We start from the raw sequence: 26,200 nt of genomic DNA, 5'->3' as shown, positions 1-26,200 counted from the left end.
ACACTTCTAATGAATATGAGCAACTAGGTATTTAAATGTTAGTAAACCTTTACAAAAACAAACAATAGCAAAGAATATCATTAGTACAGGCAACATGCATGTGAACTATACTATAAAATAAAGAATGCGTCCATATTTTACCTTTCTCTTCACGAAGTGTTTCCATTTCTATTTACACAAAATAAATGCTTTTATTATTGATTTAGAAACAACCTATGCCCCACAAGACATATAACTCCTAAATCACTTTATAACTAGTAAGTGACAGCTGCATGTTGTAAATATATACATATATATATATATATATATATATATATATATATATATATACACACAATCTTAGTAGAATGTTCATAGATTTGGTGAAAAGTTGGTATCTAAAAAGCTACAAGCCATCTTTTCATCTATTCACTGATTCACACTCAGCATGCAACACGTAGTCAACAGCAACATATTATTTATTACACATTTTGAATTTGCAGAGTAAACTGAATTAGTTTGTTAATCCTTCATTTTAGCTGGATGTATAATGAAGCTCAGATGCATACAAGTTATCACTCTAGCAATATCCCTAAACTTAGTAGCACAACAATGCATTATGCACTCTCGTATACAGGCACCACACATTATAATGATATCTGCCCACAGTTATTCAAGAACTACATAACAGACCAATTCAGAACTAAACACATATGTTCTCATTCCTACTCCAAAAAAACACAATACTTTCTCACACTCCTCACCAAACTCCAGCATCTGTATAACCATTTTAACTCCAGGCTCACCATAAGTGGGGATATCCACCCCAACCCAGGTCCAAATCCATCCTGTCCAGCACAAACTGCTCCAACACAAATGTCAGAACAAACCCCACCCCCCCCCCACTTTCTTCATCCCTGGGCAAATCAACAACAGCAGCAAAACCGACCATCTTTTAATGCTAAATGTTAATATTAGAAGTATCAAAAATAAAATACCTGAACTCCAGGCCACAATAGTACACTACTCCCCAGACATAGTTGCTTTAACAGAAACCTGGCTAAATAAAAACATAGCTAACTCAGAAGTTCTCCCTACCGGCTACAATATCATTAGAGAAGACAGACCACTTCGTAAAGGGGGTGGAACTGCCTTACTGTACAAGTCCAACTTAACTGTCCATCAATTACCAAACTCTTACCCCTCCCCCAATAATTGGGACATACTTATCTCACAACTTCAATTTCACCCTAAAAGGTCATCACCACAATTATGATCTATATTCCACCTGGTAATACACCTGCTAGTCTTGAAGACTTCTTATCCTGGTGTTCTTCCACATACTCACAAGAAACCCTTATTCTGGGGGACTTCAACCTAGATTGGTTCACCTGTATATCAGAACCACCAAGTAATCTAATAAATCTCCATGGCTACCAGCAGCTAGTCCAAATTCCAACTAGATGTGATAAAAAATCTAAATGGGAATCCATCCTTGACTGGGTCCTAACTAACAACCCCACATTGTACCCTCACACAGGCAGTCTCCCAGACACATTAAGTGACCACAACATAATATACTTTATACGTAGTAAAACAAGCATATTCAAAACCACTAACTATATATCCACTAGAAACACAAAAAAATCTCTCCTGAGGTCCTCAACACTTTACTCTGTAACTGTGACTGGATCTCCCTAAAAACCCTCCCACTTGACCAGGCTATAGCATATTTCAACAAAACATTTCTACAACACCTAGACACTGTCGCACCATTGCGCAAAATCAAGGTTAGAACCTCTATAAACCCCTGGCTTAGTAAAGAAACCAAACAAATCCTCAAGTCCAGAGACACTGCCTGGCTTTACTATAAAAAAAACAAAGAAACACAAAGCCTAAGTAACAGGAACTGTGCAACCGTGCAAAAAAATGCATTAAGCTGGACAAAAAATCCTACTACACAACATTACAAACTAAATACCAACACAATCCAAACAAATTTTAGAAAAATGTAAACCAGCTACTAAAATCCACCCAAAAGGCTACCCCCAAACCAACCACCCCTGACGCTAAAGTTCCCATTGAAACACAATTCAACTCCCACTTTGTGAACTCAATTTTATCCTTAGTATCACAGGACAGTTCCTTCCTCACTACCCCCCCCCAACACAAATAACACTAATACAAGCTTTACCCTCAAAACAGTTTCCACCACTTCAATCAAAAGCATGCTCTCCAAACTACAACAGCAGCCAACCTACTCCCCAGCTATTTCTTGAAGCTCACAGCAGATGCTATTACTATCCCTGTCTCCACTCTCATAAACAGATCAATTGTTGAAAACTATGTGCCCAAACTCTGGAAAATATCCTATGTTAACCCCATACATAAAGGTGGGACCTCCACTGAACTTAATAACTACAGACCCATTGCTTTACTCTCTCCCCTGGCCAAAATCCTAGAAAAATGCATCCATACCCAGATGCTAAACTATCTCCTAGACAGCAACATCCTGTCACGTACTCAGCATTGTTTCAGACCTGCCCATAGTACCACTACAGCCCTCCTCTGCTTCACAGACACAGTAAACTATCTCAAAAATGAAGGCCTACAAATATCAATTGTTTTTTTTGGACATGTCCAAAGTTGGGAAAATTCTCTCTCTCCTCAGCTGCCCATAATTATAGGAGTCCCACAGGGTTCTGTCTTAGGACCAATACTACTCACAGTCCTCACAAATGATCTCCATACCTCCACACAGCATGCCTCTATAATTCAGTATGCAGATGACACTACCTTAATCTGTGCTGCACAAAACATTCCCACCCTCCTGCAAACAACTCAACTAGCATTCTCTGACGTTGAAAACTACCTTACTAAAGCCCAACTTATCCTCAATCCAAAGAAAACTCAGCTTATGATTATAACCAGTTCTAACAAAAACACTAACAGTCAATTCACTATCTACTCCACAAATGCTACTCCAATTGCTCCAGTGGCACAGGCTAAGCTATTGGGAATAACCACAGACTCACACCTAAAATTTGATAGTCATCTCAACTTAACTATTAAAAAAGTACATGTCAAACTGGGGTCACTCTACCGTATCAAACTATTTCTTACCAACAACACAAGATCAGCCTTTGTTCACTTCTATCCACCCTACTCTATGCATCTCCCAATCTGACTAATCTCAACAAAACTGAACTAGGCAAAATGGAAACCTGCTATAACAGAATTGCCCACTTTGCTGCAAATTGCTCATATAGAAGTCATCACTGTACTGCTTTGAGACAGCTCCACTGGCTTGAACTGCCCAACCTCCTAACCTACAATCAGCTCTGCCTCTGTCATTCTACCTATTACCTCCCCAATAAGTGTCCTGCTCTCAAAAACCTAGCACAACATCACTCAGCCAAAAGGCCTCTTAAATCATCAAGCAAACTACTACCAGAAGTCACCAACAGCTACAATAGCTTTGGAGATGCATTATATAGTAGTTCAGTGGCTAAAAAATGGAACTCTGTCCCTACTAGTATTTAAAACACATCATCCAAAGCCTCCTTTAAAGACCTCATCAGGCAACATCTTAAGCAAAGTTGGCAGTGCCATGATTGCTCCCCAGGCTAGTGAAAGCAGATAACATATACATACAAAATCTAGAGCACTTGATAATAGTTTTCAATCTTACTCACAAACACTGGCTAATCTACAATGTATGTACTGTACCTGTGTACTGTGTAAGTATTCTACCTATGTTCCAAATTTCAGCTGTACACCACAAATCTATTACTTACCTTTATTTTTAAAATTAATATTTTTTGTTTGTTCTCTCCAATGTAACTGTTTATGTGCCGCATACCACTGTAAAAACATGTCTCTTGTAATTTGTGTGTATACTGATCAAGTCTAAATAACTAAATGTGTCTGTAATTTTTCTTTGTGGAGCTTTTCTCCCCAGGCCTCTGCTGAAAAAGGGCCTTTTTGGCTCAGTCAGACACCCCCAGTTAACAAATATAAAATAAATACTACAATGCAAGCCATTTTAAGCCTATTCCATTTCCTTTTTAGTGTGAATTGATAAAGCCACCTGTTGAAAAATGCAGCACTGTAAAGCAATTGAATGTAATTACACTGTATGTTGTAAGACACTACACAAAGGGTCAGTTTATTTCCAAGTCAATGTAATCTTTCCCACAGTGTAAAGGAAAATAATTACTGTCCAATAACGTTCAAGAATTTCCTTCCAAACCATTTAAATTTTTGTATCTTGCATTCTGTCATTCTTTTACCTGTTTCCATATTTCTCTTAGCTCTCTCTGCAATACCTAGTGAAAAAAAAATAAGTTATAGTTCAGCTGCAAAGGAAATAACAATGTTTATAAAATAAAATATGACTTTCAAAGATTGATATTCTTCCAGATATTTTTAGTTGGTTTGCCTTGTTCAAGTTGCACTGGGCACTTAATACCTCTACACACAAATAGAAAGTGATGAGGACTGCAGACCCCCATCTTACCGGAATTAAGATATAAAGTAGGTCATATCTTCAGGACATGCAAACATACATTACAATATGCTATACATTAAAGACTATAGGAGGGAAATGCATACAAGCCTAAGGTTTTCTTCACTAGAATGTACGTTTACCATGATTTTTACTAATATACACATTACAAATACACTCAGTTATCCTTCTGTAATCAAATTAATATTCACAATGGCATTTTAAAATGATGAACCCCAAAAGAGGTGTGCATGAAAGCATACTGGAAGGATTATTGTTAGCCTGCAGGGATGTCTTTACTTTTGACATCTGAGGAATAGGATGATATAAGCTGAGTGTGGAAGAAGCCAGATTAGTCATTCTATAACATGCCTAATTTTTAAGATATAATGGCATTAAATAATTACAAATACTTATAATTTTATTCTACTTAAAAACCCAAAGCAAATTATCAAAATGTATCACTATTGCTGAAAAATGTAGAGTGTAAAAATATGCCTCGTGATTCAGAAGGGCTTAATGCAATGAGGAAGGCTTAGCTCTGTAGTTTTCCTCAGTGTGTTAAGCCTTTTCAATTCAAAGACCACCCTACCCCTGAAGTTTTCCACTCATGGTGGCCTCAGTGTGACAGCAGTCTCAAGGACACAACTGGATTATAATGCAGCAGGTTTGGGAGTGGCTAATGCTAATTAGCATTGTGCACTCCCCACATAAATGGCTGCGGCTCCTGTCTTTAAGGAAGTCAGTCCTAGTTAAGATATTGTCCTTCATTTTCTGAGATTCATAATAAGCAAAGTAGCCTCTAGAGAACATCAGCAACTTGAAATTAAATCTTTGGTAAATATTTAAAAAAATAAGCAATAGCCTAAAATACCATTTGAGTAGGCAACATGTGAATTTATATAACATGTGAATTTACATAATTGGAAACGGAGGCATGCAGGTGCATTTTACCTTTTTGTTGACGGAGTGTTTCCATTTCTGTTGACAAAAATAGAAATACTTTTAGATATACAAGACAATCAATCCCTAGGAGACATCTACTCTCTACTCTCCTTTATGCTTCAGCCATTTTCACTAATCTGAAAAAAAACAGGCCAATCTAAACTAGAAGCCTGCTACAATAAAATTGCCAAATTTGCCAATAACTCCATATTTAAAACCCACCACTGTATAGCCTTGCACCAGCTCAGTTGGCTTGAATTACCCAGACTACTAACTCTCACACAACTAACCACAGCCCATTTGAGTTAATATACCTACCAGAAAAATGCCCCATAATCTCTAACATTCTTCAACCTCTAACAAGAGACAGCTAAGATCCTCAAACAAATTTCTACTACAAATAACAAAAGCTAACAAATACCACAGTGACTCCCTATACTCTAATAAGATATCCAAAGCTTAGAACTCTGTTCCCCAAAACATCATAACAAGCACTAACCTGTCACAATGAAAAATACTACTCAAAACCCACCTGACTACTCCTAGCTATGCTCCTGTCTAACCCATGGCTAACCACTGTCATTGTTGTACTATAACATGACTCCAACTAATTAATCAAGAACATGAAACTTGGAAACAAACTTGTAAATATAGTTTTTGTAAATATTCTTGTTCCAAAAGTACCTCTCTTGTAAAAACTCTGAATACCTCTCTGTACAACTTATCTATTTATTTAACTGATCATCCATATTGTCCTTCTTAATTGCATCTATATTATTGTCTAATATATGAGTTATGTATATTTATGTTTTAAATATAATCTGTTAATTTATTTAACTCAACATCTGCATTGACCTTCTTAATTGCATTTGTTTCTTGTCTATGCAACTGATGAGTTATGCATATTTAAATTATATTTTGCTGAATTTGTCTTGTAAATGCAAAAATAGACCTCAGAAGGCATACAATGAAGCTCACAGGCAGCCTGGTTCACTCATTTTATTGTCACAACTAATACAACCAAACCAAAGCATTAACATCCTCAAAATACATTTTCGTTTAAAAACTTCATCAGATGTGGGCTGAAATCTCCTGAATAGGTGTTTATATCTGTTTGTCATTAAGCCTGTGAGGTCCTTTGCTGAGGATATTAGTATGTGTTCCACATTTTGTCCATTTGTTCCATATTATGACATGTAGTGCTCCACATTTTGAACACGGAAGGTCAGGAGCTGAAAGAAAGTCTGGCATTCATACCTTTCTGGTCAGGAGAACACACAGAACTTTTGCTGGATAAGAAATACACAGTACTAGTGTTACACTGATTGTGTAGTCAGTATATTTTCTCCAGAAATTTTTTTTTTTAATTTACAAATTCGTTACTCTAATGCCACGCTTTCAACCAGCTAAAGCTGCAGAATCAAATTTTATGCTGCAGTGGAAACTCGGAAGTTGGAATTGTAGTCATAGGTTCATAGATTAGTACTAGGCTAACAGCCCTTGCGAGCCATTTTAAGCCTAGCCAATTATCCCTTGTGAGACTCAAATCCTGCATCTTGTGTTTGTAAAGCAAGCACCTTAACCATTAGGCCACCCTCCCAACACAGTCTTATGTATGTTTTGTACCTTATGATGGTGTTGTGATTACTCTCCCATTTTGTAACAGAATTTCAAGGGGGACTGACATAAATATATACATATCTATCTATCTATCTATCTATCTATCTATCTATCTATCTATCTATCTATCTATCTATCTATCTATCTATCTATCTATCTATCTATCTATCTGTCTGTCTATCTATCTACCTATATATCACTGTCTGAAACTTTACATTATTGTCTCTTTCATTGGTTATGGTCAGTTTGCTAACTACAGTGATAGTCTGAATTGCATAACAACTGACTTCTTATTACTTTAGAAGTAGAAATTATATATATTTCTGCCCTAGAAATACATTTTTCAGTTGCAATATGCTGCGACCACAATGGCATGCCTTCCAAATGGTATAGCTACAGGTTCAAAGCCAGAAGTGTGCTTCAATGGAAGTTCTGAGGTTAGAATAACAGACATAGATGTGTATGGTAGATGACTATTCTATGATTACCAGAAAGTTTTGTAAAGTAATCAGAAAGGGAGAAGAGATACTGCCTTTCAAAGACAGGTCACAGTAGCTTCAGTTCATGCTCATTTAATGACAGTGTCTGGCATTTAGAATTATAAGTTATTTTCTTCATGGGTGCTATGAACTTCTTCTTGGTAAGGTATAAAGAATTACAGCCTAAATGCATTGTTAAAGACATGTTACAGCATAACAAGTAATAAAATATATTTATCCTGCACATAGATGTTTTCTGCCACTGCATTTATTTCCGTCTACCTTAGATTCATAAGGGGGTTCATCATTACAAGACGATAAACTTGAGTATGTGTTGTTAAGTATGGAAGCCCCAAACAGTGCTTCATGTATTGGAGGGTGATTATATTTTACTGTGAAATATACTGTAATACTCCTTACAGTTATAGAGCAGTGGCCAGTTATCGCTGAGCACCACCATGGTGTTATACAGACACACTATATCTCAATAAATTCTACAGGTGCATAAATATGAATGAGAGATGTTAAATATTTCAATGCATTTTTAGAAGTGATTATGTGTAAGCAAGGAGCATATTTATCCTGATGCCAGTAGCCCATGCTCTAGTGGGAGGAGATGGTTTGTGGAAGAAAGCTGAGAAGTAAAGATAGAGTAACCAGTGGCCAAGCCACAGCTCTCAGCCTGAAATACAACAAAGAACAAACTCGTGTGAAATCTGAATGTCTGTCTTAGAATAACATTCACTTATTTATGGGTATGTGACAGTCTTCTGGTTTTCACAGAAGTAGTGGTGTTACAATGGAAATGGTGAAAATTAATTGTAACTTGATCTGGATGTTGATAATGCATTTTTGCTATCATATTAATTTTATTGTCTCTTTTAGCACTTAAGAGTTTCATCTCAGAGATTTCAAATTTCTCCAATGATTGATCAATTGATTGAGTAGAAGGTCGCTGTCTTCCTTTCGTGAGAAATTCTACAGAATGTCAAATAGGAGCATACTGAATGGGCAGTTAATGATGTAGTGATTAGGGATCACACTAATGACAGCACAACTAGCAGGTTCATTACAACATTTTCCCTAGATGCCACACATATTAGGGACATACTTAACAAAAACTGGTCCCTAATCAATGAGGATACCAGTCTTACCAAACTGGGACAACTACCTCTCATGACCTTTTAAAGGGGCCCTAACTTAAAAACCCTAGTGGAGAGAAATAAGGTAAATAAAAGAGGTACGGGTATGGCGAAATGTGGCAGATGCCCACAATGCAGATTCATTAGAACCACAAATAAGGTTAGACTAAGGGATAAAGAATATCATATAAGTGGTAGGTTTAATTGTGAATCCCAAGGTGAGGTCTATGCAGCAACTTGCGTCTCCTGTGATGCATACTATATTGGGAAAACGGAGAGAAAAATCAAACAAAGGGTATATGAACATACCGACTGTACTGGGAAGAACAACACCACCAACGCCTTGGCGAGACACATCATAGAACACCCCAACCAGCAATTTCAGTTTATGGTACTACAACAGGTAGAACACAATATTAGGGGTGGGCCTTGGGAACTCAGACTGGAGGAATGTGAATTGTGATGGCGTACGTACCACGGCTCAGTGGCCCCCAGGGTTTAATGATTACATTTCTAATAAATGCCTTCTCAAACTTAAGGCTCTAAATAGATAAGGCTATTCTAACTATGGCTTGTTTAATTTAATAACATTATTAACACAACTACATTTATAGCACAATTTACATTATATACTTCGTATTTTTTAGTGTATTTTCTGGTGCATTATTGGAATCACAATATATGGTGTAAGTCTTCTTAAAGTATTGGCTTTGGGCTCTAACAATGTCTATAAATTTCCAACTTAATTAATTGAAACATAAGTATAGTGGATTAGCGCCAGATATATGGTTTTTGGTGTTGGTTCGCATCAAAGTTTTTGGACGAGGAATATTAGGACACAAATAGGTATATAGAGAAGGGACAAAAACTTTAACTAGGTAATACTGTTCTCATACTGGTCGACTGGTTTTAACCATATATTTTTCTGTTTTTAACCATATATTTTTTTTGTTTCTATTTATGATAAAGAATTTGCAATGTTCTGCTGATGTAAAGAACTCATTTATATTTAACTATGTTACAGTAGTAGTAATGTAGTTTTTTAGTCCCACTTTGGCGTTCTGTGTTGCAAAATGTTTTTTTCTGGGGATATCTCTTTAATTTAAAAAAAATAATGGTTTTAATTGTGTAATTGATATGGCAGTTTGAAAGTATTTAAACTGCAACTACAGGTTATGTCATTTGTCTGATGAAGTTGGTGGAGTACACCGACGAAAGCGCTTACTTTATCTACAATAAAAACAGTGTTGCTGTGGTTCTGCTGCTGTCATTTTTCTGTTTTTTAACAGTCTATTTCAGGGGCTATTTATTATTTACAATTAACAGATGAATGAACTCAAATTGACTCCATTCCATTATTCAGAATATACAAACATTATGGAAGCAGCACTGAACCCCATAGTTTTGTTTACTGTAGACAGGATATGTGTAACGTGGAACACGTGTGTTCTGTTTTGTGTAAAAGAAATGTAGCCTATTCTGCAATTTGCTGTGAGGACACTGCTTGGGACTAGCATTCTTCAGGAAAGCAGTTAGTCATCTTAGATCCTGTGAGACAAGCTCCGATTTCAAATGTCAGCTTCCATCAATTATCTCCTATTCTTGGTATATTAAATCATCCCACACTGAGGCAAAAGTTCTGGTGATTAATTAGTTTTATGCAATCCATTTGTGTCAAATTGTATTCTATTCTAATGCATTATATGATATAATGGTTAAAGTGTTTCCCTTAAAAACACAAGGTAGAACATCAGCTAGCCTAGTACTTACCTAAAATCCATGACAATCACAGGCTAAGAGGCACACAGCATTTCTGACATTCTAGGCAGTGTATTTACCTACGGAAATGAGGTTTGTTAACAAACCAATTTGTCCAGGGACATCTTCAGGTGGATGTCAGACAGAAACAGAAATGGGAATTAAGAAGGTAGAGGAAGGAAGCTAACTGGGAGGATGAAAGGGTTAAATGGGAATGTAGGAAGACTGGGAGAAATGAGGTAATGGTAGGGAGGGGCTTAATGGGTTTTATGGAAGTGTAACTGGGTAAGGAATCACATTTTGGAATGAACTTGCTATAGCAAGTACTAAGTCCATGACGACCTGTAGGTACTTCAGTGTACAGGTAGGCCTGGAGTTAATAGTGGTATGTATGCTGGAGCTAGGTTACTGTATAATATTCTTTTTCAGTAAATATGAGGGTTAATGTACTTGAGAGGTATAGTTTGGATCTCTTTATATCACTTTCAAGGTTGGGGATGTATTTTGTCAGATTGTTTTAATTTTGTGTGGTTGGGTAACTTGGTGCCTTGCTTGCAGGTAGGCTGAGTTAGGAAGGTATAGCGGTGTGGTCAGATCCCAAGTGATTTATTTCTTTGATGGTTCTGTAGTCTGGGAAGGTGTGGTATCTCTGGGTTTCTTCTATTGTCAATTTTTTTTTAATGGCCTGCAGTTATGGTAGTGAGTGGCAGTGGCTGATGTTGGGTTCTCATGGTTGAGATTTGTGCCTGATTCGAGTTCAGCTCATGGGAGAGGGGATGATTTGTGCTTGTTTCAAATATGACTCATGGGGGAGAGGTAAATTTGGTGTTAACAACATGTCTGAGGATCTAGGGCTGTTATCTTATGGGTAATGTAAGGGAGGAGCTGTCTGTGCTTGGGGGAGGTAGTCCTCACTGCTTTACCACATGGTGACATGCAGAAGGCAGGATATTTGAGTTGGGATTAGGTACAAGAGTAGAGAGTCTTGCTGAGTGTTTGCTGTGTTTCATACTTGGTGTAAGTGGTGTATACTCGTGGCAACATTGTAGAGTGGTGATGACTGTTGACTGATCGTTGTTGCTCATCTTTTTCTGTGGATGCCATTTTCCTCCTCAGCAGGCACTGGAATTGCATTGTTCTAGTGGTTTGTTGACAGCACATTTGTCTGGAGGTGGAGTTGAGCACTGACTGAAGGTGAGTCTCTCGTGTTGCTTTGTTTTGTTTTATTGGTAAAGGATGATCAGAAGCTGTAAATGATAGTGTGCCAGCTGATCTAGTCAGACAGATACAGAGGGATTGAGCCAACTTCAGAGGTGTTGATGGCGGAGCTTCTAGTCTCTGAGACTGAGTATAGTGATGGGTGTCGCGGGACCACTAAAGGCAAGACATATATGTGCAAGTTTAGATTGTGAAGTTCAGTTAGCGCTGTGTGGATAATGTAATTTTCTATTCCTGTCTCTAAAAATTGATTGGTGTCAGTTTTGTGCAGTTTTGGTAGGTAGTAGTACTGCTTCCTTTCCCAGACTCTGGCCACAGTTGTCTTATTGGTGCATAGTGTTTATTTCTTTGGACAGTGAACCAGAGTGACCCTCTTGGAAAGAAAAAGAAAAGGGAAGGATTCAAGAGTTGAGCCCAAAGGTGGTGCTGGAGCAGTCAATGGCAGCACTTCATGGTTCAGATCGTTTGCAGATAGAAATACATGGGTTTTCAGGCTGAGAGGTAACTGCTAGTGCAGTGCTGCTGAGGGAGATCATTGATTTGGGCTGGGGTTTTGAGAATGCCTGGATTTCCTCATTTTTTTCAATTATTATTGGGTTCAACTCCAGTTTGTATGATTAAGGTGATATTGGTACTCGTGGGGATTTTCTTTCGTGGTGTGTGGTGCATGAAGTAGCCATGTCCTTGGCTGATTGTGGTCTGTTCAGGGTTGCACCTATAGGGTGTTCTGGATAGTCCATGCCTGGTTTTGGTGCTTCAGGGGGTGGGGATGATGGCTACTGTCTGGTGCTTTATAGTTCAGTTGTTGAGTAGTGGGTAGTCCAGACCTTGACACCAGATGTGTTGTTCTGGCCTCCAGGTGCACTGTCAGACTTGTAGATAAAAGAAAAAAAAAAGAGGCAGTGGACACTGTGTGTTTGGGCTCATTGATGGTTGCAGTGCTGGTTGGAGTGGCTCTGGACTTTTCACTGGTTGGGGAACAGCTGCTATGTTTGGGCTCATTGGTGGTGGAAGTGCTGGTTGGAGTGGCTCTTTGTCAGGGGAGACATATTGGATTGGTTGCAGAGTTGATAAACAGAACATCAGCTGAGACTGGATTTCTATCTGCTACTATTACAAAATGTTTTATTATTTAGTGAAATGACACAAATATAATCTCAAAAGAACTCTGTGTATATAGTCTTGTTTAAAAGAACTACTAAACCAAATGGGGCTGTCATATCTAACAGCTGTAAAATATTCTCAATTAACTATAAAACGTCATCCCATAAAAAATAACTTTATCAATGTCAACTTATCTGAATATATCAAAAGTTATATTTTTATGCAGACATAAAATTTAAACTCAGTGAGGATAATATAAATGCATACAAACACACAATTTTTTAAAGCTGTGCATACCTGACCAATAAAATCAACAACCACGGCATCTGTACCCACTAAATGCTATTTCCCATTCAGAACTATTTAACATATCTCTTTGTACTTCAACCTGCAGACTGTTTTGCTAATAAAATTCCTATATCTCAGATATATTAAGTCGAATTTCCTATGGTACTGTGAGAGTAGACAATGGTGTTTTTACACCATTAACACTGCATGTGAAAGAAATGCAGTACAATCCAGTACAAGGACAAAATGACTGACTTCAACAATTGGCTAAGCTTCTGGTGTCATTCTAAGGGAATCGAATATCTATCTGCCTGGGATGACATGGTCGACAGACCACGATGGTTTGCTAGAGATGGTCTGCATCTGTTGCCCCTGGGATTCCGGATACTGGTTAAGGCTCTTGCTGCCCCTGCTGTGCCTTTTTTAGGCAAGGTTCAAATGACAAATTCACCACCATAACAGGAACAGACAAGCAAAAACTGAGGGTAATGCTACTCAGTGCTAGAAGTCTAAATCTCAAAATGCGCTCCCACGAGGCACTCCTTAAAATGGAGAACATCGATATCTGTGCAGTGACTGAGACTTGGTTCAAGGCTCCAGAGAGCACCCCTGCATTACCAGGCTATAACTCATACCACACTTTTCGGCCTTCTAACCTGGACCGGAACACCAAAGGCAGTGGTGTGTCCATATTCATTAAGGATATCCACACCTCCAGGCTAGTTGCTCAGCATAATGCATCCAAGGTTATCCAAGTGCAACTAACTCTGGGTAAAACTGCAATCAAAATTGTAGCCTGCTACAGATCCCCCACCATGACCCAGGATTCCCACCCCTCTTTTCTTGATATACTGGAAAATATTAGGGTTCAACCAAACACCCTAATAATGGGCAATTTCAACTACCCCACCATTAACTGGGAAAACTACTCATGTACCAACTCCTTCGCTAAACGCTTTCTGGAATTCATAAATTCCAATGCCCTGGATCAACTTATCCTCACCACGACCAGGGGCAACAATATCCTAGACCTAGTCATTACCAACATGAGTGACCGTGACCGGTGTTCCACACCTGAAGTCAACTCCTTGTTGGTCAGATCCGACCATAAGCTAATCACCCTAGATATCCACATCCCCCCCCCCCCCATTAAGGAAACAATGGTAAAAAATTTCTCCAAAGCCAACTTCATGCTTCTTAAGACAAAAGTGGTGAACCTCATGACACCTATGCAGATGAACAATGCAGTTACGACTGCTGAATCCTACAATAATGGACTCTATAAGCACTTACACGAGTTTATAGATCGTATTATCCCAAACAGAACCAAGATGCTATCCTCCAAAAAAAGGAAGCCAATCTGGTTGTCCCTGCCATAAACAAACTCTGCAACAGAAGGAAGAATCTGTTGCAAAAGAGAGTAAAATCCCACGAGTGGAGGAGCTCCCTGGTCAGCCTCAGTAAGAAGGTAAGATCCTTTATAAGAGCCTCCAAAGCTAGCTATGAAAACAAAATCACCACTGATTCTAAGGATAACCACAAAGCATTCTATAGCTATGTCAAGCATCTCAATGGCAAGACCTAGATCTGCTCTGAGTTACACAATGGCATGAAAATTACAGAATCAACTGATATTACCAACATCCTGGCAGATACGTTCAGTGCTAACTCTACCTCCCTCCCACCCCCTAAAGGGCCCATATCTATACAGGAAAAATGCACAGTCCCTGTAATCACAACTATGCAGATAAAAGCTGCACTCTCTAAAGCTAAAAACACAGTATCCATGGGACCGGACAACATCCCAGGCTGCGTTTTGCATGAACTTCTGAATGAACTGGCTATCCACCTAAGCACCATGTTCAATCACAGCCTCATGTCAGGCTTTGTGCCTACTGAATTGCACACAACAACAGTTATCCCACTCTACAAAGTGGAGCCACCAATGTTCCTGGGAACTATCACCCTATTAGCCTGACGAGCCTGGTCTGCAAGGTCATGGAACATATCATCATGGAACTCAAAAACAAAGACATTGGTAACCTCCAAACTCTGGACCCCACCCAGTTTCGGTTTGTGAAAGACAGATTATGCCTCCTGAACCTGACTGACTTTTTTGAGGTAGTCACCAAAGAAGGGTAAGGTGGTTCACACAGCCATCTTGACTTTGCCAATGATTTTGACACCATCCCCCTTTCTGGAATTATAGCTAAACTCACTAAACTTGGTATAAATCCCTACGTCACAAGATGGGTTGCCAACTGGCTCACTGACAGAACACACACTGTAAAAGTTGCAGACTCCAAATCTGACTTCAAACCAGTGACAGGTGGAGTGCCACAGGGTTCAATCCTGGGATCTGTCCTGTTTGGTATCTACTTCTCTGAAGTACAGGCTAACACAGAAGGCCTTTGGCTAATGATAATTGCAGATGACTGCTAACTAGGAGCCATAGTCGAGTCCCCAAATGATGTGGACATCCTACAGAAGGGCCCCACTGAGACAGATGCCTGGTGTCAGAGCCATGGCCTCAAGCTCAATGCCAAAAAGTGCATTGTCATCCCCTTTGGTAAAAACTCTGTACCCATGAACAAACACATAGGTGATAGTCTACTTAACACAGAATGTGTTATAAGAGACCTTGGGACCCAGGTGGACAGTAGTCTCTCCTTAGATAATCACATCGCCACAGTAGTCAGAAAATCCTTCTATGTGGCACACCTCATCACAAAAGGGTTCTCATCCAGGAAAAAAGATGTCGTTGTTCCCCTCTACTCGACATTCAGACCCATTATAGAGTACAACATCCCTTTTGGAATATATCTCACAAGACAGATGCAGCAGCTGGAAAGACCACAGAACTACCTCACAAAGAGGATTACTGGCCTCAAACAGATGCCCTACACTGACCATCTCAAAAAACTCCAGCTTTACTCCGTAGCATATCGCCTACTCCGGGGTGATTTCTGCCTCATACCCAGAGCTGTTGGACATGCTACAATGAAGAAAATCCCAATCCCTCCAAGCTATATGCTCTAGGGACCTAAACCTTGTCACCAAAATAAACAGGACATGCTGGAGGGATAGATTCCCATACTCTGGAACAACAAGCTACCCATCCATGTCAAGCAAAGTTCCTCATTAGCACTCTTCAAGAAAAATCTTGATGAGTGGATAGGAAATAGGACATATACCACGGGGATCACTTCTGTGGCTCTGCTCAAAAGGGGCACAGTAAAATAACTTTCTTGGGTGGCATAAGCCAGGGAACCTTGTTGACTAGGCTTACTTAGGCCCTTGGGCCGATAGCCTAGTACCTACCTATGAACCTATGAACCTATGCAAGGTGTAAGTCATGGATGTGGTAAACATTAATGCTTAGAGTCCAAACTTTGTATTTTCATTTAAAATGTTTATATCATCTGAAAACATGTTAAGAACTTTGTGCTCCTTTACTTTTAGGTTGTGATCTTTACTTCACAGAGTACAAGATTTGGGTTATTTTAACCTGTGATGTAGTATGTGTGTGTGTGTGTCTGTGTGTGTGTGTGTGTGTGTGTGTGTGTGTGTGTGTGTGTGTGTTTCTCTTTCAGAGTATTTACAGTTATCTTTTCTCTTGCAGACTGATGCCGTGCAGAATGCTGCTCGATGTTCCGGCCTCTGGAGTAGTGCACAATGAGATCACAAATGGTCTGGACTGGTGATGGATGCTTCTGCAATGGGTGTTGATTAAGTGCTATGCATTGAGGACACATATGGTTGAAGCACAGAGTTGGTAATAGCTGGTGGTCCGAAGGAAGTGGTCTTGTCAGGTGATAGATGTTCAAGGAGTGGTTTGGCTGCCAGGACAGTATGCAGTGAGGTCATAGGTAGTGATACATTTTTATGTGCTCATGATAGTTTGTGTAGTATGGGAGTTGTGTGGGGACAGGTAAGGATGAGATATGTCAGGAGCATGGTTGAAGCAGGTGGTTAGGTTTAATTATGGGAGCTTGGGGTAGTCTATAAGTGTGGTTGTAGTCATAACAACTGAAGTTGGGATGGACTTCGGGATCTGGCTGAATGATTAGCTAAACAAGCCCTGGAGTAGCGAAGGGGGATCTTTAGATCCTTTCACCTACCACTTTAGTTGGAGGGAAGGTTTAGAATGGGGGAAAATGTAGATAATTTGAATTAATTGATGTGATGGGGTGCAACGTCTGATGGAATCAGAAATTGCAAACAGTAAATAAGGCTTGGAAGACTTTAGTGGCTTTGTTGCTAAAGACAGTGGACAACTGGATACTAAGCTTCCTTAAGTGTTAGGTTTCATTTATTACATGATGGTGTGCTTACAGAAGGATACCTCCTTGGCCTTGCCAATCTTGGTAAGTAAGGGGGCAGGACTGGGGTATGTTTGTGTGTGGCATGTAGGGTTTCGCACACTTGTTTGAATTGTGTGGGTATGTATTCAGCTGTGAAGGTGACAGATGGGAAGGCATGTTGGTTAACTGGGTTTACAGCAGCCTGATCCGTGTAGGCTATCTTTGTTATTACATGAATTTCATGGTAGCTGAGTAAAGGGAATCTTTGGGGGTAGAGAAAAGGGGTGTCCTTTCATGGGTCAAAGGGAAGACTGGGGGATGCATTTTCCCATTAATGTATGGTATTGCATCATCTGTTCGTGCCATTTCCTGATAAGTAGTGCATGAATTAATAGATGGGGTTTTCTTAAGGATTTTCTATTGAATCAAGGGTGGGAGAGGTCAATTGGTAGGAATCTTAATATTTTATAGAGGAAGAAAGAAATCATGAAGGTTTGATGGAGTAGGAATGGTGGGTGGGTAGATTATAGGGTTTGTTTAATTTCCTTTCCTTTGGTCTGCTAGGAAGTAGTACTTTATATGTTTGACTTTAACAGTAGGTAGGGTTTGAAGGTATCTGGGTGTTTTGGGGGATAGGTGAGGAATTGGCTGTTCCATTGGGTAGGCAGATGTAAGCAGGCTTAAGCAAGGCATTGTTTTGGGACCCTGAAAATGTAGGTCAGGGCTTGTTTCTTTACTGGATGCATTGAAAGAAAAGCTTTGAGAGGGAAATTCAAGGACAAGCAGCAGATTAAGGATGTGGTCGAGCTTTTGGCAGACAAATTGGGTTGTTCATGGGGATTTGCATTTGTTTACTAATGTGGCAGGAAGTACTGGGTGGGGGCATACTTTGGGGGCTATTGGTTTATGGCTTGCTGGTTGGCAGAAGGGATGGATGACTGGAGGAGGGATGTTGAATTTTGGAGTTAATTTCAATATAGCTGGTGTCATAGGTTTAGCAGGGAAAGTTGTAGGGAATAGGGTCATTTTCACATGATTAATATGGCAGGGGGTATGGGTTGCGGGTGCTGCTAAACTAGACATGTCAGGTTGGTTTAGAAGGATTAGATGCTTGCTGCAGGAGTCTGTGGCAGCTTTTATAAGGAAAGCATATGGTAGGGTTTTGTTAGCTTTACTAAATTTGTGTTGCACCTGCCTGGGGAAAGGAGTCTGAGAAGAAGGATTGAGTTATTTGGTTCAGGCTTGGAAATGAGGTGAAGCAGTTCAGCTGGTCAAGGAGAATTTAGCTGCGATTAGTATAGTTCCACGAGTGACAGGGTTACGTGAATTTGCTAAATCTTTGAAGGTGGTTCATATGCTTGAAGAGTTGGGGGTAGGTTTGATAGTGTGAAGATTTGCAGACATTGGTTATTGACACGATAGATTTTTATTGCGAGAGTTGGTGTTGTTAAATGGAGGATCATAGGGCTACAGTGGCATTTGCTTTATGGCTGTATTGAAGTCATTAAGAGGGTAGTTTGTTAGTCAGTAAATGCTTTTGGCAGGATTTCTATTAAATTAATGTATTAGTAAAGGAAATCTCATTTTGGTCATTATTATATCCACTGGGTGAAAAAGGGGCTGCAGTTAGGCATGATGACAGCAATTGACCTTGCTTTGTTTCGGGTGACATTGGGCTTCTTAGAGTTCTGGTGGTATGCTTGGCAGGTAATGACCTGGGAATACTTATAAAGCTATTTTTGGCAGTTAAGATAAGTGAGATTTCTTTAATTTACAGAGGTTATACAAGGGTATGGGTGTTACTTTGGCATGGAAGAGAGATCATCGGTTTAAATTTCAGCGACATAGGCAATTTGCTACTTTGGGTATTTATATGGTAGGGCTTGGGAGGTTGATGACAGGGATCCAGTTTGATTCAGAAAGGAGGGAGTACAATGAATGATGTTTGGCTTCACCCCTTTTAATGTATGGTTGTGTTTGTTTGGAAGATTTTGTTGGAAGTTTTGGTTGGAAGGAGGGGGAACAGCCTGGACAGGTTGGTGGCAGAGAACAGGGGCAGGCCTGTCCCTCTTCTGTTCCCTCTCTGGTGCTGGATGCTCATTTCATGGAGTTGGAAAAGAAAAGTGAGAGCTTGGATGCTGCTTGACAAGTAAAATAAGTGAGAGGAGGTAAGGATGCTGCTTATTTGGTTGGATGTTTAAATTCAATAAGCGGGAAATGAAAGTGAGTGATGTGATGCTACTTGATAAGTAAAATAAGTGAGTAGACGTAAGGATGCTGCTTATTTGGTCAAGATAAATTAGATCATGCTGCCCTAGCTAACAGTTACATGGATGTTTATGCTGGGATAATAACAGTTATGTGGATGTTAATGCTGTGATTAATAAAGGTTGTCAAACATCATGTGATGTGTTTATTTAAGGAGATCAGGACGAAAAGTATTTTTTCTTTTCTTATATTGTGTCTATAATGCCACAGTTTCAAGTGGATAAAATTATGGGATCAAACTGAGAGTTAGGCTGCAATGGAATTTATGATGTTAAATGTGCAGCCTTAGATATGTTTTGTAGTTTACCATCTTCTTATTACTTCCTGACAATTTTGTAATTAAATCTCAAAGAGAGATAAAGATATATACCTTTGCAGGGACAGGCTCAATGATTTTAGTTCAGATTCTTTACTGCCATAGTATCAAATTTCAAATTACAGTCAGTTTTCATTGTGGGTGGTGTGATGAGGTTGTGTTCAATGCATTAACTACAATAATAGTCTAAAATGCGTATTTGCTTTTTTTTTAATTTTCACTTGTGACACAGGCAAATTTGCATTCATACAAAAATAAATCAAACTATAATTGACATACCAAACATTATGCTTCACGTATATTGTTATATATCATATGACCTATGCACCATTACTAAAGATATTTCTTGTTTAAAAAAGGCCGGAATTACAGAATTTATGTAAAGTGTCACTTACTGCATAGGTAATTATACATTTATATAAATGAAAACAAACCACAACACAATCCTAGTTGCAAGCATTTTACATCACAAACCATAATGACACATTCCCAGTTGTTCATAGGTTCATAGGTTGGTACTAGGCTATCGGCCCTAAGGCCTATGCAAGTCTAGCCATAACAATTCCCTGGAAATTTTTTCCCACATTATTTACTTCTCTGGGCCCATGTCTAGCAGGGTGACTGACATGATCCCCGGGTTGAATTTCCTATCGCCCATCCAATCATCAAGGTTCCTTTTGAAGACGGCCAATGAGGTGCTCTGCTTGACATGTATGGGCAGTCTATTCCAGAGTATGGGGAGTCTCTGGATCAGGAACCTATCCCTCCAGCATGTTTTGTTCAATGTGATGATAAGGTTTAGATCCCTGGAGTGTGTGGCACTGGGGGATTGGGATTTCTTTAAGTAGAGCATGTCCAACAGCTCAGGGTTTGACATGGCCTTGTATGTTAAACAGAGATCGCCTCTGAGTAGACGATATACCACAGAGTATAGCTGGAATTTTTTTAGAATGTCAGCATATGGCATCTGCTTTAGGCCTGTGATTCTTTTAGTGAGGTATTTCTGTGGCCTTTCCAGCTGTTGCAGATGTCTTGTGAGGTACATACCAAATGGGGCATTATACTCTATAATGGGTCTAAAGAGGGATGAGTACAGTGGGACAATGACCTCCTTTTTTCTGGATGAAAAGCCCTTAGTGATGAGGTGTGCCACGTAGAAGGATTTTCTGACTGTTGTGGTGATGTGGTTATCGAGAGTGAGACCACTGTCCACTTGTGTCCCTAAGTCTCTCATCACACTTTTGATGTTTAGTGTCCTACCACCTATGTGGTAGTTCATGGGTACATGTCTTTTTTCCAAAGGGGATGACTATACATTTCTTGGCATTAAGCTTGAGCCCATGGCTCTGGCACCAAGCATCTGTTTCTGTAAGGCCCTTTTGTAGAATATCCACATCATTTGGGGATTCAATAATGGCTCCCAGTTTGCAGTCATCTGCAAACTTTGTTAGTCAGAGTCCCTTAATGTTGGCCTGTACTTCAGAGAAGTCGATGCCAAACAAGGGTGGTCCCAGGACTGAACCCTGAGGTACTCCACTTGTCACTTGTCTGGAGCTGGATTTGGAGTTGGCTACTTTTACAGTCTGGGTTCTGTCAGTAAGCCAGTTGGCAACCAATCGAGTGACGTAGGGATTTATGCCCAGCTTAGTAAGTTTATCTATGATTCCAGAGTGGGAGATGGTGTCGAAGGCCTTGGTGAGGTCCAGATAGGCTGTGTGGACCTCCTTACCCTCATCCACAGCTCTGGAGACCGATTCAAAGAAGTCAATCAGATTCAGGAGACAAGATTGGCCCTTCACAAACCCAAACTGGGTGGGGTCCAATGTCTGGAGGTTGCCAATGTCTTTGTTTATAAGTTCCATGATAATGCGTTCCATGCCCTTGCAGATCAGGCTTGTCAGACTGATGGGATGGTAGTTCCCGGGATCCAAGGTGGATCCTCCCTTGTGGAGCGGGATAACTGTAGCTGTGCATCACTCAGTGGGCACGAAGCCTGAGGTGAGGCTATGATTAAACATGTCACTTAGGTGGGGTGCCAGTTCATTTTGTATTTCATGTAGTACACAGCCTGGGATGTCATCTGGTCCCATGGATGCTGTATTATTAGCTTTGGAGAGTGCTGTTTCTACCAGTGTGGCTGTGATTATCGGAATTTGGCAATCTTTTGGAATTGAGATGGGCCCTTTAGGGGTGAGAAGGGAGTGAAGTTGGCACTAAATCGATCTGCCAGGATATTGGCAATATCCTTGGGATCAGTATATTTATTGCCATTCTGTTGTAGTTCAGAGCAGATCTGAGCATTGCCATTTAGATTCTTGACATAACTATAGAATGCCTTGTGGTTGTCTTTGGAATCTTTGGCAATTTTATTTTCGTAACTAGCTTTTGAGGATTTTATGAGGGATCTCAGCTTCTTACTGAAGCTGGTGAGGGAGTTTTTTGCATCCTGGGATTTTCCTCTTTTCTGCAACAGTTTTTTCCTTCTGTTGTATAGTTTGTTTATAGCAGGGGACCACCAGATTGGCTTCCTTTTTTTGGAGAAGAGCATATTGGTTCTATTTGGGATGGAGAGATTCATGCACGAGTGGATGTGCTCATACAGTGCCTTAGTGTAGGATTCTGCAGTTGAACTTCCAGATCCTGTCTGTATGGGTGTTGTGAAGTTTGTCACTTCTGACTTCAGTAGCATGAAATTGGCTTTGGAGAAGTTTTTTAAGGAGGTTTCCTTACTGGGGGTTGGGGGTGGGATGTGGATGTCAAGGGTGATTTGCTTATGGTCAGACCTGACCAATGAGGGGGTGACCACTGGTGTGGAGCATCTATCTCCCATGTTGGTAATGACCAGGTCTAGGATATTGGAGCCCCTGGTTGGACAATGGATTAGTTGATCCAGGGCATTAGAATTTATGAATTCCAAGAACCGTTGGGAAAAGGAATTGGTACCCGAGTAGTTTTCCCAATTAATGGCAGGGTAGTTGAAATCACCTAGTATTAGGGTGTTTGGTTGTATCTTAATATTTTCCAGTATGTTTAGGAAGGTGTAGTGAGAATCTTGGGGTATGGTGGGGGATCTGTAGCAAGCTACAATTTGGATTGCAGTCTTACCTAGTGTTAGTTGCATCTGGAGAATTTCAGATGCATTGTGTTGGGCAACTAGCCTGGAGGTGTGAATATCCTTGGTGAATATGGACACTCCCCCACCTTTAGTGTTTCGGTCTTTGTTTTGTGGCCGAAAAGTGTGGTAAGAATTGTAGCCTGGTATTGCTCTCTGGAGCCTTGAACCAGGTCTCAGTCACTGCACAGATATTGATGTTCTCCATTTTTAGGAGTGCCTCGAGAGAGTGCATTTTGAGGTTTAGACTTCTAGCAGTGAGTAGCATTACCTTCAGATTTTGCATGCTTGTATCTGTTACGGTGGTGGTTTTATCCTTTGAACCTTGCCTAAAAAAGGCACTATAGGGGTGGCAAGAGCTTTAGCCAGTAACCTGAATACCAGGGGTGACAGGTGCAGACCATCTCTGGCAAAGCATTGTGGTTTGTCGATCATGTCTTCCCAGGCAGACAAATACTGGATCCCCTTTGAATGACACCAGAAGCTTAGCCAATTGTTGAAGTCAATCATTTTGTCCTTATACTGTGGTATCATTCTGGGCGAAGGCAGGATGCTATTCAGGACTAGGGTCATACCTGCCTGGGTCACATGATCCAAGAGCTCTTCCATGTCTCTTTTCATGTAGTCCAACGAGGTACGTCTCAAGTCATTTACTCCAGCATGGACAATGACAGAGTCGTATTTGTACTTGTTGTGGAGTGACTTGAGTGCATGTGTTATGTGGCGGATCCTGGCACCCGACAGGCAGCTGACTATAATTTTCTCCTTGTTCAGCCTGGTGAGTGGGACATCAGTGTGCCTGACTATAGAGTCACCAATGACTAAAGTGTTGGGTACATTGTCTTGCCTTAGGGGCTGTTGTTGGGTGGCACACTGGTGTTGTGAGCTATGTATCACTTTGGTTGTGACTGGTGTTTGTTTGCATTTTGGCTTCGGAGGTCCTTGTTGCTTGGGCAGGTTAATGTTAAGGGCCTCTGCATATGTGGGCTTAGTGTTGCTATGTGTGGGAGTTGATGGTGTGGGTTTTGAAGGGCTATGAGTTGCTAGAGGTGTAATGCAGGTGTTAGCCTTCTCCTCTTGACTGTCTAGCACAGTCTTGACCGGAGAGAGCTTTGCTTCCAGTTTGGCTATGTAAATGCATCTCTCACAGGTTGTAGTGTTGGGTGGTAGGAGGAGAGGATTGTCTGTGTACATGAGGCAGTTGCCGCATTGCCCCAGTATGCCCAGATTCACCAGGTGGACAGGAGAAACCACCGGAAGCTGACCCTTGGACATGCCTGTTTAGGTGCTTTTTTGTAAAGTTTAAGAGCTGTTTTCCCTTACCTTTGCAAGGTACTTTGCAATTGTAGGCTGTTTAGTGCCTATGATTAATTTCTCCTTATTGACAAGGAGAGCTGAGTGCTTGTATCAGGTTCAGGCTTCCTAGTGCTTTACATCAGATTCTAGAGCAAGTGCTAGTCACAGGGGGTCAGATTTTAGTGCTACTACTGAGAAACCAGCTAGTTTTAAGGGAAAATTTGAAGAGCAGATTTTCTGGCACCTGGAATAGTTTAACTGTAGCCTCATAGTGCTGCACGATCTGAAAAATGTGCAAACACACGTGTTTTTAAGCCAATGTAAACATTATACATCACTTATAATCTACCCAATCGTTTTCAGTCAAACCTTACATAGCTCATTTAAGTCCTGCTGCCTTTTAAACCTCATTCTTCCCTTGTATGCATCATTCCTACAGTTCTTCTTTTTTCCTATGCAGTTTGCTCCTACCCTTTTCTAAAGACCTCAATTCCAGTTGTTTTATCTCTGTTACTATATTCACTACTTCTACTATAGTTGGTTTACATTTTGATTTCCATTTCCTAGTAAAATTGCTTTTTTGGCAGCCACCATTATTAGACACAGCAAGCAATGCCGACTCTGTATCATAGCTCAGAAAAATCATCTCTCGTGTCAGATCAATCTGCCCAAGCATCTCTGACAGTGCATCCCACAGGGAATCCTTAACGTCTGCCAATTCACCACACTCCCAGGAAATATGTTCCAAATTACCTCTTTCTTCCCTGTCACACTTCCAACATTTGCTGTCTGCCTGAGGAAAAACTCTCTGGAGTGTACTTGGAGTATAGACATATCTATATAAACATTTCCAGCCAAAAATCCTGCAGAAAAAAACTAGAAATGTTCACCTCAAAATATATTTTCCATTTGAAACATGCTGTGGCTATAATAACATAATTTCAGATTGGTATAGCTTTGGGGTCAAAGGCAGAATTGCTCTGCACTGGAAGTTTAGAAAATAGCTTGGAGATTCAGAAAGATCCCTAGTGCTCATGGTAAAATAAAAGGTAAAATGGCTCTGTTTAGACAATGTGGTATTTACATATTCAGGGATACATTAGCTGCAATGAAGAAAGACTTCCTTAGTGGATAATTTGCATGTCTATGAATCTCCATTAACTACCACAAGTGCTGCTCATCACTTTTCCTGAATAAGTTAACAGATGCATTGTTGTTATCACAGATATCCTATGATTCATTCTTCCATATACAATACACATATTCAAACACATGCACATACCCTACATACCCCATACCTGTCTCTGTGTTTGCAGAACATCCCAAGTGTCTCCTTTTTCCTGCCCTTGTAAATCACAGGTAATTATAGTCAGTCAATAATGCCAGACATTAGAGTTTCACACTTCATAGTCTTCAATAAATGCATAGTAGTACAAAAGCTAATATACTATTGACTTTCTAATTAGGTAGGAGGAATAACTAAAATCCATCCATGATTTTTCCCCACCACTAATTGTAGCTTTGTCATGATTTCATGGACTACAAGGTTGAGAAGTATGCTTAATGTTCCCTTTCCTTCTGCCTCATAGGTCATGAAATCTTGTGAGCATTGAAGAATGGCCAAGACCCTTATTATATATTTAAAAAAATCTCTGCTGCCCTAACTCATCACTCAGTGCAGAGAGTTAGTACTGAGTTTTTCTGTGGCATGGATGGAGGATTTTAAACCCTTTGTTTTTTTTTTAAGTCTTATTGCTTGACAGTGTATCTCTTGCATCTGTTGATGACACAAAGGACTAATATTATTGGTGGGAAGGTACAGGGTTTGAATCCGTTTAGTGCCTTTAAGGTGCACTACTTATAG

At 40.0% G+C, this 26,200-nt stretch overlaps 1 protein-coding gene across 3 annotated transcripts in view; it reads right to left on the bottom strand.

Annotated features, from left to right (window-relative positions):
* Positions 1-26,200, bottom strand: part of LOC122791339 (IgA receptor-like) — a 632,537-nt gene continuing 606,337 nt past the window's right edge. For 2 of the 3 annotated variants that reach the window (XM_044059052.1, XM_044059053.1), the window contains 3 exons: positions 5,441-5,467; positions 4,272-4,307; positions 35-168 (listed from right to left, as the gene is read on the bottom strand). In XM_044059052.1, the coding sequence (XP_043914987.1) occupies positions 50-168; positions 4,272-4,307; positions 5,441-5,467 (182 nt within the window). In that variant the 3' untranslated portion in view covers positions 35-49. Of the gene's footprint in view, positions 169-4,271; positions 4,308-5,440; positions 5,468-26,200 lie in introns of all 3 variants that reach the window. The other variant, XM_044059054.1, reaches the window with a different exon arrangement.

This window comes from Protopterus annectens, chromosome 17.part0 (assembly GCF_019279795.1).
Source record: "Protopterus annectens isolate FY-2018-M chromosome 17.part0, PAN1.0, whole genome shotgun sequence".
Classification (NCBI taxonomy): domain Eukaryota; kingdom Metazoa; phylum Chordata; order Ceratodontiformes; family Protopteridae; genus Protopterus; species Protopterus annectens.
The sequence above is the reverse complement of the archived record's forward strand: the minus strand, read 5'-3'. Positions and strand labels throughout refer to the sequence as shown.